This window comes from Rhinatrema bivittatum, chromosome 16 (assembly GCF_901001135.1).
Source record: "Rhinatrema bivittatum chromosome 16, aRhiBiv1.1, whole genome shotgun sequence".
Taxonomy (NCBI): Eukaryota; Metazoa; Chordata; class Amphibia; order Gymnophiona; family Rhinatrematidae; genus Rhinatrema; species Rhinatrema bivittatum.
In genome coordinates, this window is record NC_042630.1 from 41,671,337 (window position 1) to 41,684,472 (window position 13,136).

At 45.9% G+C, this 13,136-nt stretch overlaps 1 protein-coding gene across 1 annotated transcript in view; it reads left to right on the forward strand.

The window, feature by feature from the left end:
• The window catches only part of LOC115077507 (vomeronasal type-2 receptor 26-like), a 52,283-nt gene that overhangs the window by 13,694 nt on the left and 25,453 nt on the right, over window positions 1–13,136 (forward strand). Inside the window, exon 2 of the mRNA XM_029579798.1 lies at window positions 6,190–6,993. Within this exon, the coding sequence (XP_029435658.1) occupies window positions 6,190–6,993 (804 nt within the window). The remainder of the gene's footprint in view (window positions 1–6,189; window positions 6,994–13,136) is intronic.

The following is a 13,136-nucleotide window of genomic DNA, read 5'->3' on the forward strand; positions in this document are numbered from 1 at the left end:
AGTATACCAGCAGTATAATCATAGGTCTGATGGTGTCAGGTTCAACTTTTTTTTAAGATTTTTCTCTTTGCTCAAGTGAGAAATAATATGGCCCAAATTAGGATTTGCAAAGTTTTGCAAAATTGCACTTAGCTTAGTGTGATCGAAGAAACAGCTGAGACATGGTCGTGAGGTCGTACACAGTGCCAAGCCTGACACGGACCGCGTTTCGGCTTCAAAAGCCTTCATCAAGGGCCAGTGATATCTGCAGATTTAAACAGCAGTAAAACACAATTTCTAATCGTTACGTATATAGACTTGTACACAACAGGAATACCAACGTGAAAGTGCGATAGCAGCATATTAAAGCAGTAATGTTTCTCCTCTACCGGAGGGGCCACTTTCGCGCTATTTTTCAAGGCAACATTCACCAATCAGCGGCGGTATACGCCCAGGAAGTGATGCAAACTGTTACGATCCCCCCTGTTGCTGCGCTACAGGTGGTCTCTCACCTTCCACCGGAGGCCGCTCCGAAGCCAGGGCCTCGCCTGTGTTCCATCCGGGACTTGCTCCAGGGCCTGAGAGGCCTAGCTGTGCCTGTGGCTTGCAGGCCAGCGTTTGAACTTCCTGTTTGGCGACGCCCTTCTCCTAGGGGCCGGCCCGCAGCTCTCCTCCTTATTTATAGGGCCAGCGGTGGGCGGTCCTGGCAAGCTCCTCCCAGGGAGTTGCCTACAACCTCCAGTATATAAGGACTTTCTTGTCACTTGCAACTTGCCTGCAGATTGAGCATTACAGTCGCCTGTAACCTTGCCGATCCAGGTCCTCCATGTATTGATGGCTCCTTGTCCTGTCTCGGTCCAGATATCCACTACCTGATGTGTTCCTGATGTCTGCCTTGATGTGTTCCTGATGTCCTGATCCAGTTCCGCTTGTTCTGCCCTACGTCCTGTCTGGCTCCTGAGCCTTCTGGCCTGTTGGGCCCTGGAGTGGCCAACAGGTGGGATTCTTCCCTGCGCTCTGGAGCTTCCGTGCCTGCCAGCCGAAGGGGCTTCGGATGTCAGTATCCCAGCATCGGAGTTCCTGCTCACCTGGATCTTCCCTGCACTCTCCTGCTCCCCGCGTGGTCCGCGACCAGCCTTCCTGGGCTGTGTAGGGCGCGTAGGGGACGGGGTGGTCCGTGACTCAGTCCCGTGGGTGGGCTGAGTAGGGCGCCCTCAGGGACAGTGCCCGTGTCTCCTTCCAGCCCTCCTCTTCAACGTCTTGCTTCAGCCTGTCTACGATGTCTGCACTAGCCCTCATCTTCGATGTCTGCACTAGCCTTGTCTACGATGTCTGCACTAGCCTTTGTCTACGATGTCTGCACCTGCCTTGTCTTTGATGTCTTCAGTGTAAAGGACTCTGTCTGCCCTCGCCTCTGTCCGGCCTGCTGCCCATTGCCGTTTCCAGCGGCAGGTCCGAAAGGGCCGGGAACAGTTGGAGGACCGTTCATCAGTCAACTTCCCAGTGTTGGCTACCATGGGCGTGCAGGTCCGGCTGAGGGTCAGACTCCCTGCTTTTGTACCCGCCTGGCTTCCCATGCCTGCTCAGCTCACCTCCCACGGTGTGGCTTTGGGCTCCTCCTTGAGTCCTGCCGTGACCTAAGGGCTCACCACCCGCTGGAGACAACCGCGCCCATGCGCGCTCGTAACACAAACCGTTGCTAGGAAATTCATAACAATGAATACCATTCTATGGCTGCATTAATCCCATCTGGATGTATACTGTTTAGCTGGAAAATCCAGCGTTGTTCCCAGAAGTTAAGGAGTTTCTGTGGATCACGGTTGAGACAACCGTAGTTGTCTCAACCGTGATCCAGAAAAAATGTGTGAAGCTTGCTGGGCAGACTGGATTTACCATTTGGTCTTCTTCTGCCGTCATTTCTATGTTTCTATGTTTCTATGTCTCAACACAGGCAAAATTAATGCCCCTATTGTCCAACATTGTCTTGATAAGCAACATCGGTTTGTGGATTTGAGGTGGCGGGTCATTGATCGTATATATCTAACGAAAAGAGGGGGTGATCCACAGAAACTCCTTAACTTCCAGGAACAAAGCTGGATTTTCCAGATAAACAGTATACATCCAGATGGGCTTAATGCAGCCATAGAATGGTATTCATTGTTATGAATTTCCTAGCAACGGTTTGCGTCACTTCCTGGGCGTATACCGCCGCTGATTGGTGAATTTTGCTTTGAAAAATAGGGCGAAAGTGGCCCCTCCGGTAGAGGAGAAACATTACTGCTTCAATATGCTGCTATCGCACTTTCACGTTGGTATTCCTGTTGTGTACAAGTCTATATACGTAACGATTAGAAATTGTGTTTTACTAAGGATGCTGTATAAATCTGCAGATATCACTGGCCCGTGATGAAGGCTTTTGAAGCCGAAACACGGTCCGTGTCGGGCTTGGCACTGTGTACAACCTCACGACCATGTCTCAGCTGTTTCTTCGATCACACTAAGCTAAGTGCAATTTTGCAAAACTTTGCAAATCCTAATATGGGCCATATTATTTCTCACTTGAGCAAAAAGAAAAATCTTAAAAAAAAGTTGAACCTGACACCATCAGACCTATGATTATACTGCTGGTATACTTCGCGCTAACTAGCATTATAAATGTATGCCTTGTATGAGGTCTTCTGCTAAGACAATTTCAATACTATGTTGTGTATTCACACTGTTAAAATTGATTAATGTTTTGGGATCATAGCATCTTGACTTTAGATCTTACTGTGCTGCTATTCCCTCCTCGATATTGGATGCTATAGGATAGTGTTGTTCGCCAAAATAACTATACATGACAGTCTTTAAGTAATTAATTTAAAATGAAATACAGAAAAAATTTATTAGTTAAAGATGTAGAGGTTTAAATATTTTGTTCAGAATTTCCCTAGAAGTACACTGAAGAGTGTCCATTCAACTGCTCTCTCTACTCCCCTGGCCAGTCTCATTTCACTTTGCCCTCTCAAGCCTCAACTCATCCAATGTTCACTATCTCTCCTCTCCCCCCCCCCCCCCCCATGGCTCAATCCAATCCACTCTATCTTCACTCCCAGCTTTTGACCCCTCTCTCAGTACTACCCTTCACATAGGCTCCCTCTGACCCTCTCTCTCTCTTTCTCTCTCTCTCTCACACACACACACACACACACACACACACCCTCTTGTAGTCGTCTTACGCCACTAAACCTAGACTCACAGGGGCCTGCACCATCATCTCCATGAGTGGGATGGGGTCCATTTGCAGCTGCTGAGGGCTGTACCATGTTCAATACAAGTAGCATAGGCTCTGCTCATAGCAGGCCAGAGCCTGCTTCATCTTCACTGCAAGCAGGATGAACAATGCTTACAGCTGCTAGGGGCTGCACCATCTTTGTCGAAAAGTGAGATGGGCTCTTTTCATGGCTTCCAGGTCCTGTACCATTTCTGATGTGAGCAGAATGGGCTCTGGCATGGCAAACTGTGGCCTGCTCCATCTTCGCCACGAGTGGGATGGTTTGTACTCATGGCATGTTGGGGCCTGCTCCATCTTCACCAATATTCATTCAAGGACCCTTAGGTTGAGGTGGGATTGGTGCAACCTTCAGGGCTCCTCCCTGCAGGTTCCAACCTTCAGCAGGCAGACTCAGATGAAGCTGAAACCCAGCTGGGGTTTCAGTTATACCAGCACTTGTTCCCCTCAAGTTGAGCCTTTGGGTGTAGGGGACAGCAGGTGGAGTCTCTGCAATGAGCAGGAAAGGAGGTCCTTCAATAGCAGGATCATAGGCACATGGTGATCAGGCAGAAGTGAGTGGCAGTGGTAACAGCAGTCAAGCATTGTCCAAGGTCCTTTCAAGGTTAATCCAGTTATCAGTCCAAAGAGAAGAAGGGATGGATAGGCAGGGAGGTCAAGTGAGAAGCAAAGAAGGCATGGAACACTGAGGACATACAGGAGCTGGAGACAAAATGCTGAAGACAAGCTGAGCTGAAGACAAGACACTGAAGACATGCTCAGCTGAAGAGAGGATGCTATAGTAACATGCTCTAAACCTGTTGCTGTGACGTATTTTAGCTGGAAAACTGCCCTTTTATAAGGCAGCCTCTGTGATGTCATCTCTAGAGGCTGTGGGGACTTTCATGCTGAAGTCTTTTAAATGTGGTAGCATGGCACGTGTGCACACCTAGTGGGAGGTGCAACCTGCTGGATACGGCAATGTCCTGCTGTGTAAAAGCCCACTGGCTCCTTGCAGAATCGGCAAGCAGCATCCTGCCATGCAGAGAGGCACTGGTGCTTCATGGCCTCAGTGGCCACCTTGGGGCTGGATGTAAGAGCAGATATTTGTGGGGTTAGCCCACAGACTACCAAACACAACAGCCACGAGCGAGAAAATCTGCACAGAAGAGGAACTCTGTGCAAATTGAGTACATGTAAACCTGAATGACTCCTCGAAAAGCCTAACTTTCAAATCTCTCCTTGGTATTTATGCATGTAAGTGAGCATCAGAGATTGATGCTTCTATTTTATAAGTAGTGTGACGAGATCTATAAAGTTTTAAAATACCATACAGTTCTACTCTGTAATCATATGCATTTGTTTGAGCACGTGCAAATAATTCCAGTCCAAGAAAATTGCAAACATTTTCTATCGTTTTATTACTACATGTTCATATATTCTAGGTGCATATAAAGGGGCGGATTTTCAGAGCCCTGCTCGCCTAAATCCGCCCAAAACCGGGCGGATTTAGGCGTGCAGGGCCCTGCGCGCCGGTAAGCCTATTTTACATAGGCCTACCGGTGCGCGCAGAGCCCCGGGACTCGAGTAAGTCCCGGGGTTTTCGGAGGGGGCGTGTCGGGGGGCGTGTCGGGGGCGGGCCCGAACCGTGCGGCGTTTTCGGGGCGTGTCGGGAGCGTTCCGGGGGCGGGCCCGGGGGCATGGCTACGGCCCGGGGCAGCCCGGGGGCATGGCCGCGCCCTCCGGACCCGCCCCCAGATCGCGTCCCGGCGTGCTAGCGGCCCGCTGGCTCGCGGGGATTTACGTCTCCCTCCGGGAGGCGTAAATCCCCCGACAAAGGTAAGGGGGGGGGCTTAGACAGGGCCGGGTGGGTGGGTTAGGTAGAGGAAGGGAGGGGAAGGTGAGGGGAGGGCGTTAGAGGATTCCCTCCGAGGCCGCTCCGATTTCGGAGCGGCCTTGGAGGGAACGGGGGTAGGCAGCGCGGCTCAGCGCGCGCCGGCTATACAAAATCGATAGCCTTGCGCGCGCCGATCCAGTATTTACTAAAATCCAGCTTACTTTTGTTTGCGCCTGGAGCGCAAACAAAAGTAGGCTATTCGCGCTCCTTTTAAAATCCGCCCCAAAGAATATAAGAAGTACATCTAAAACCATGATTTATACGTGGATGCAGATAATTCATAAAGGGGCAGATTTTGAAAGCCCTAAGCTCATAAATCCAGGAGGATTTACGTGTGTAGGAGGGTTATGAGCGCCGGGCCTATTTTCAAAAGGCCCGGCAGCATGCGTAAAGCCCCGGCATGCGTGTAAGTCCAAGGGCTTGAAAAAATGGGTGGTCTGGGGTCGGGGCGGGTGTAGGGGCGGGGCGGTCTGGGGGCGAGGCATGGGCGTGGCCAGAGGCTGTGCGTGCATGTTATAAAATCGGGCGTACATGTGCACACCGGGTAGCGCGTACAAATGTAGGCCGCGCGCAGACATTTTAAAATCTGCCCCAAAGTATGCATGGATGCCATTTTGAAAATACTTGTGCATGTACTATTAATCACTGGTTTGCTGATACCTCCACCAGTGCACCTAGTCATATCCAGTTCACCTAGACCCTCTAGCAATTAATCCAGTTCATCCATTCTCCCACCCTAAAACTGCAGCCTATTGAAAAGTCATACTTCACCTGCATCAGTCAATGAAAAGTATGAAAGTGTAGGGATAATTTTGGAACTGTATCTGCATATATTTTTAACAAAAAAGGTAAAATAGCCTGAAAAGGTCACTGGACAGATAGAAGATCAATGTCATTGAATCACTGAAGGATGAAAGCATGTTTCTGATGTCATAAAAAACAAAAAGTAATAAAGTTGTAGTCAGAATGAAGAGACAGGGCTAATTATTTTTAAATATGTAGCACAGGATTTAAAAACGGAGTCTCACCATGACAAAGCTAATGATTTTTGTTTTCTCAACAGATCAGCTATGTGTCAGAGAACCTTTTAATGAATGATGCTGTTAAGTTTCCTTATTTCTACCGGACAATACCTAATGAGCTGCACCTCTGCGAGGGAATATTAAAGTTACTGAAGCATTTTGACTGGACCTGGGTTGGCATCATTGCTTCTGATGATGAAAGCAGCATGAGGGCTCTCAATATCCTGAAAGAAGGGATTGAGCAGAACAGTGGCTGTATTGAATTCACAGAAATTTTCAGTCATACTAATGAGCTGTCAGAAGGGAAAATACATAAAATTAATGAAACCATATATGCATCATCAACTAATGTGATCATATACTATTGTAATGGAAAAATTGCATATAATCTGTTAAATCATATTCGCATAAATGAGGTACCTGGCAAGGTCTGGATCACAACACATAAATCGGACTTTGTTTCAGGCAGGTATGATATACGTTTCAATGCTAAGATAAAGAACAACACCTTGGCATTCACAACAGTAGAGAAGAACATTCCAAGCTTTTCAAAATTTATCCAGAAGGTGAATCCTACCCTGCTTCCAGAATATGATAAACTTGAGTTATTTTGGTTAAGCCTGTGTAACAACCTTTGCAATAAGAACATCAAGCGAACATGTCGCAGAGATGAACCTCGGGTCTTCATGAAACACTGCACTGCCAAATTCTTTGGGAGCAGCTACAGTGTGTACAATGCTGTCTATGCCCTGGCACATGCCCTGCATGACATGATCAGATCTGGCTCTGGAAGCTCCATGCAGAGTGGAGAAAGTAAACATTTTGTGGATTATTTTCCATGGAAGGTAATATCAATTGTTAAAGTTGTGTTTAGAAGAAAAGAAGGGATGTATAATGACACAAGGTGGAAGGGAATCATTAAAGGGAGAAGGTGTCAAGGAATCTTTATGCTCACAAAATGCTGCCAGGCTGGGATAGTTTGCCAGAAGTGAAGCAGATGTTGTTGTGAGAGGAGTAATTGAAGGGACTTTTGTCTGGCCATATTTAAGAGTGAATGTGCTCATTTATGGAGAAAAGGGAGGTAAATGAATTAAAGCACTCAGTAGGGAAGGAAAATAAAGGACCATGGGTTTTGAGGGGGAGAAAACACCCTGGAGCTCCACCATCTAAATCAAAAAGAAATTGCTCCTTGAAGCCATATAAATGAATAGATTATTTTCTTTGTGTTAGATTGGTGGGATGTGTTTTATTATTCAATGCAATAGACAAGAAATTCTTTATCTGATTCTGGATTTGTCTTACTTTACACAGAAGAAAGTAATAATATGATTTCTAGAATGAGAAAAAGCTTTCTGATGTAAGTGTTGTGCCATCTCTGGAGGTGGTGGGGTGCAGCTTTGTGGAGAGATCTATTTTACCTGTGAAGAAGGGAGGAAGTTGTAGTGTTGTTACCTTCCCAGCCAGACTCCCAGTGGTAATAGGCATTTGACAAAGTCCCTCCTGAGAGGCTTCTAGGAAAAATAAAAAGTCATGGGATAGGTGGTGATGTCCTTTCGTGGATTACAAACTGGCTAAGGTGTGGAGGAGCTCTCCTGTTTTTGGTGGAATACCTGTTTCTGACATGCCTCACACGAAGCGAAAGGGTAAGCTCCGGGTGGATATCCGACCACCCCGATGCAGGCCCTTTCGCAATCAAATATAGAGAATTTCTTCGCACCCACGGCAATCTCAACCCCGGAGGGGAGATCCGTGGTGGCGTTGGGCGGGGAGCTAGGCCTAATGCCTTTGGATTTGATGACATCGTTGAGCCCCGGGGCTCCCAAAACTCCTTCACCCCCGCGTGCAGACCCGATGCAGGATCTGGGGACGAATGCTCGACCGGAGTTGCCGAGTGATTTTTTTGTCCCTCGGGAGGGAACCTGCAGAGGCAGAACGGCTCGCTATAGTTGCAGGGGGTAAAAGTTCAATGCAGCACATAGAACAGTCTCAGCTGGAAATGAGCGCAGGAGGAAATCTTGGACGGAACCCGGCAGCGTTGATACATCGGGGGGAGGAAGGACTGTTGGCTGACCCAGAAAAAGTGAAGGAAATCCGACAAGAAAGATTGGTAAGAGCTATTTCTTCTTCTATAACTGAGATAAATCCCCAAAACGTGACTTTAGAATTGGTATGGAAGACTCTCACCTCCCTGGAATCTGTTATAGGGAATTTATCAAGGATGATGATGGGCACACAACAGCGAGTTTGTCAAGTTGAACCTTTAATAACATTTATTTATTTATTTATTTTTAATTTTTATATACCGATGTTCCTGTAAAGAATACATATCGCACCGGTTTACAAGGATCTCAGTCAAGTAAGATCCAAGTACTGGAAAAACAAGTAGCACAGATACAAACCACACAAAACACCTTAATACAAGGAGAATTGATAAATTCCAGAAAAATTGAAAACTTAGAAAATGAACTGAGAGCTAAAAATTTAAGAGTTCTAAATTTCCCTCATATTGCTCTAATCTCTCCATTAGAGCAATTTAAGAAATATCTTCTGGAAATTTTGCTGCTTTCAAAAGATTTACTATCATCTATAACAAAAATATATTTTATAAAAACAGAGAGAAAGGATGGAGAATGCGATCAGCCTCCAAATTTAGAAATTGGAAATTTAACAGAATTTCTTGAGCAACCTTCAGAAGAACAGATTGACTATTGTGGGATGTTGTTAATACGTTTCTCATCGGTATCAGAAAGAGATATGATTTTGAAACTCTTCCTAAGAAAAAGAGAAAAAAAGTATTTGGCATACAAGCTATGGATGTTTCCAGACTTGACTAGAACGACCCAGCAAAGAAGAACAATTTTCTTGGCAATGTGTCAGGAGGCCAGGGGTATAGGTGCACAGATCAGCATACGATATCCCTGTAAATGCATTCTTAGATTAAATGATGTGAGATATATCTTTTTTGATTCATCTCAGTTAAGAATATTTCTAGATACGCATTCCTGGAGTAAACAAAGCTCTACCTAATTCTTGTTTTGGGATTTAAGATAGTATTAAATTGCTGTGCCTCTCTTCTTTCATGAAAAATGTTTTCTTTAGTTACTCCCAATATTATAAGGATTCTCTCTCCTTATTTCCTTATAATGGGATGATTTGGTTTTGTGAATTTATTTTATGCTTATTTTGTGTAACTTAAATGGATTTCCCTGTTGGAAATTCTATGTTCCTGTATCTTTTTTGTTTGCCTTAATCCCAATCTTTTGATATGTGTGTATTGCTATCAAGTTTGTTTGAAAATGCAAAATTAAAAATTAAAAAAAAAACAAAACTGGCTAAAAGACAGGAAACAGAGAATAGGATTAAATGGATAATTTTCTCAGTGGAAGGGAGTGGGCAGTGGAGTGCCTCAGGAATCTGTATTGGGACCCTTACTTTTCAATATATTTATAAATGATCTGGAAAGAAATACAATGAGTGAGGTAATCAAATTTGCAGATGATACAAAACTGTTCAGAGTAGTTAAATCACAAGCAGATTGTGATAAATTGCAGGAAGACCTTGTGAGACTGGAAAATTGGGCATCCAAATGGCAGATGAAATTTAATGTAAGTGCAAGGTGATGCATATAGGGAAAAATAACCCATGCTATAATTACAAAATGTTAGGTTCCATATTAGGAGCTATCACTCAAGAAAGAGATCTAGGCGTCATAGTGGATAACACATTGAAATTGTCGGTTCAGTGTGCTGCGGCAGTCAAAAAAGCAAACAGAATGTTGGGAATTATTAGAAAGGGAATGGTGAATAAAACGGAAAATGTTATAATGCCTCTATATCACTACATGGTGAGACCGCACCTTGAATACTGTGTACAATTCTGGTCGCTGCATCTCAAAAAAAGATATAATTGCAATGGAGAAGGTACAGAGAAGGGCAATCAAAATGATAAAAGGGATGGAACAGCTCCCCTATGAGGAAAGACTAAAGAGGTTAGGACTTTTCAGCTTGGAGAAGTGACAACTGAGGGGGGATATGCTAGAGATGTTTAAAATCATGAGAGGTCTAGAACGGGTAGATGTGAATCATTTTTTTACTCTTTCGGATAAAAGAAAGACTAGGGGGCACTCCATGAAGTTAGCATGTGGCACATTTAAAACTAATCGGAGAAAGTTCTTTTTTACTCAATGCACAATTAAACTCTGGAATTTGTTGCCAGAAGATGTGGTTAGTGCAGTTAGTATAGCTGTGTTTAAAAAAGGATTGGATAAGTTCTTGGAGGAGAAGTCCATTACCTGCTATTAATTAAGTTGACTTAGATAATAACCACCGCTATTACTAGCAACGGTAACATGGAACAAACTTAGTTTTTGGGTACTTGCCAGGTTCTTATGGCCTGGATTGGCCACTGTTGGAAACAGGATGCTGGGCTTGATGGACCCTTGGTCTGAGCCAGTATGGCATGTTCTTATGTTTTTATTTTCTTATGTTCTTAGCTGTTAAGTGCAAGCTGTCAGAGAGTTCTCTGCTTGTGCAATATCTCCTGGGCCCTTATTACTGGGTCTGAACCAGGCTGTGCCAAGGATTTTTGGAGCTGAGCTGGATCTCTTTCCTCAGTTTATGTGGTAAGGGGATACTGCATCTCTTAATACTTTGGCTGTTTAGCTACAAACTGTAAGTCAGGAAGCAAATGTTTTGTTCTTCCTTTTGTTTTCTGCATGCAAGAACAGACTGAAAGCCCAGCTATTGTGCTGCTTTGCTAGGACTCTGACAGATTGGGCCATCCTACTTGGAGAGACCCTACAGTTTAAGATTTACTTTCTTTTTCCTTTTTCTGGTAGGAACTGCAGATTCTGGGGGGGTTTGTTACACACTCATTTAGAGGGAGAACATTTCACTCAGTCAGAGCTCACTTGAGCTAGGAGTTTCTTTTCTTTTTTTTTTTTTCCAGCCAACCTTAACATTGCTAGAGAGTGGATCACACCCTTAATTAACTGGTCACTCAGCTTTTAGTCGTGTGCAAGGAATAAGGACTTTAGCTCTGCTAAGATGCTGCTGAAGTAATGGAATTCTTGCTTTTTTTCTCACGTTTTCCCTAACCATGACTCCAACAGAGCAGATTCAATATCTAGCACAAGTGCAATGTACAGATCATAACAAAAAACCTATATAACCTTCCAAACAATCGGGCCGATACAGTAAGGTGCGGTAGAAAGAGGTGCGTTAGTGCCCGGCGCACCCGCATTTGCCGCACGCACAGTTCAGATCACCTACCACTCGATACTGTATTTAAATGGCATGCAAATGCAAGCCGCGTCCAACGCGCATCCATGAAGCACAATCCATTTTACTGCCTAGGCACTATACAGTGCCTATTCAGTATCCTGGGTGCGCTGGTACCTGTCATTTCAAATGTCATTTCAAATGACATTTGAAATGACAGGTACCAGGAAGTGGATGGTTCTCCTACAGACCCCGCTGCCTTGAGCGCCCGGCGCCAGCAAGCCCCAGCAGCCGGCGATCGGAGGCAGGGAGCGCAACAAAGCACCCTCCTTCGGACGGACAAGAGAGATGAAATTTCACAGTCCCAAACCAAACCAACCCAATCCAAGCCCAAGCAGAGAGAGACGAAATTTCACAGTCCCAAACCAAACCAACCCAATCCAAGCCCCAGCAGAGAGAGACGAAATTTCACAGTCCCAAACCAAACCAACCCAATCCAAGCTCCAGCAGAGAGAGACAAAATTTCACAGTCCCAAACTTTCCCCCAGCTCCCGCTCACCTGCCCTGGCCGCGGCCAAGCAAGCCCCCAGCAGCAGCAGTAGAAGGGCGGCGAGAGAGAGCGGCGAGAGAGAGCGGCTTCAGCAGCTCCGCCGGTGAAGGTGAATACGTGCACTCCTGTACGTCCAATATAGGCGCTCAAGGCAGCGAAGTCGCTTGTCTATATGGCCGGCGCCATTTTTAAAAACTCGCGTAAGTCCCGGGGTTTTTCGAGGGGGGCGTGTCGGATCGGCCAATGGCACGGATACCCTGTCACATGGTAAGGGCAAAGAGCCATTGGCTCCAGTTTTATTAGCACAGCCGACGGCCCGAGAACTGGAGGTCACTCCCGGGACTTCCGCTAGATCACCAGCTATTTGTAAAAAGTTTTTGGGGGGTTCGGGAGGGTGGGGGAAGCTAAGGGGTCAATTTTAAAGGGTCGGGGTGGGTTTTTTTTTTATCAGCTTGGGCCTCACTAAAAAAAAATTAGCAATGTGAATCGGAATCGGAACCGATTTCGATTCACATCTCTACCGATCAGATTTTTTTCTCCCTCCAGCCGAACCCGATCGTTAAAACAATCGGGTACACGATTCACATGCCTATTCGATATCCCCTACCCTAACCTCCCTTCCTCTTCCTCTCTCCTCCCCTCCTCCTAAACCCTATCCTATCTTTGTTTTTTTTTTATCATACCTGTTGCTCCTCCAAAGGAGCAGTAGCAAGTTGCACGCGCCACCACCCTGCCGGCGTGCACTTCCCTGACACAGCAGTAAATTGCCGCTGTACCGGCGCCTCAAGCCCAGCCCCTTCCCGACCCCTGGACTGCCCCTTTTCTTTGGCCGGGCTCTTATGCGCTTAACAAGGTTTACGCGCATGGCCGGGCTCCTTCTAAAATGCATGCAGCACGCACAAGGTCCGGCTGCGCGCGTAACCCCCATTTTTTTTTACGCACTGGCCATTTAAAATCATGTGGATATTGTTTTACTAGGTGTCACCAGAGCAGTGCATGCATTTCTGTACAATAAAATGGTGCCAGCTACAAGGCCAGCCTGCACCATTTTTACATACCAGTTAGTGGATGACTCCTGCCTAATTTTGACATTGGGTTTCAGGGGAGTTGTCAATTTTAAAAGTTTAGATTGTTGGAGGGAGCACGGCTTTTCTTGGTTGAGAAACGGGCCTGCCACACAGTGTGAGACCAATAGTTTCTACTGTGTTTTGGTGACTGG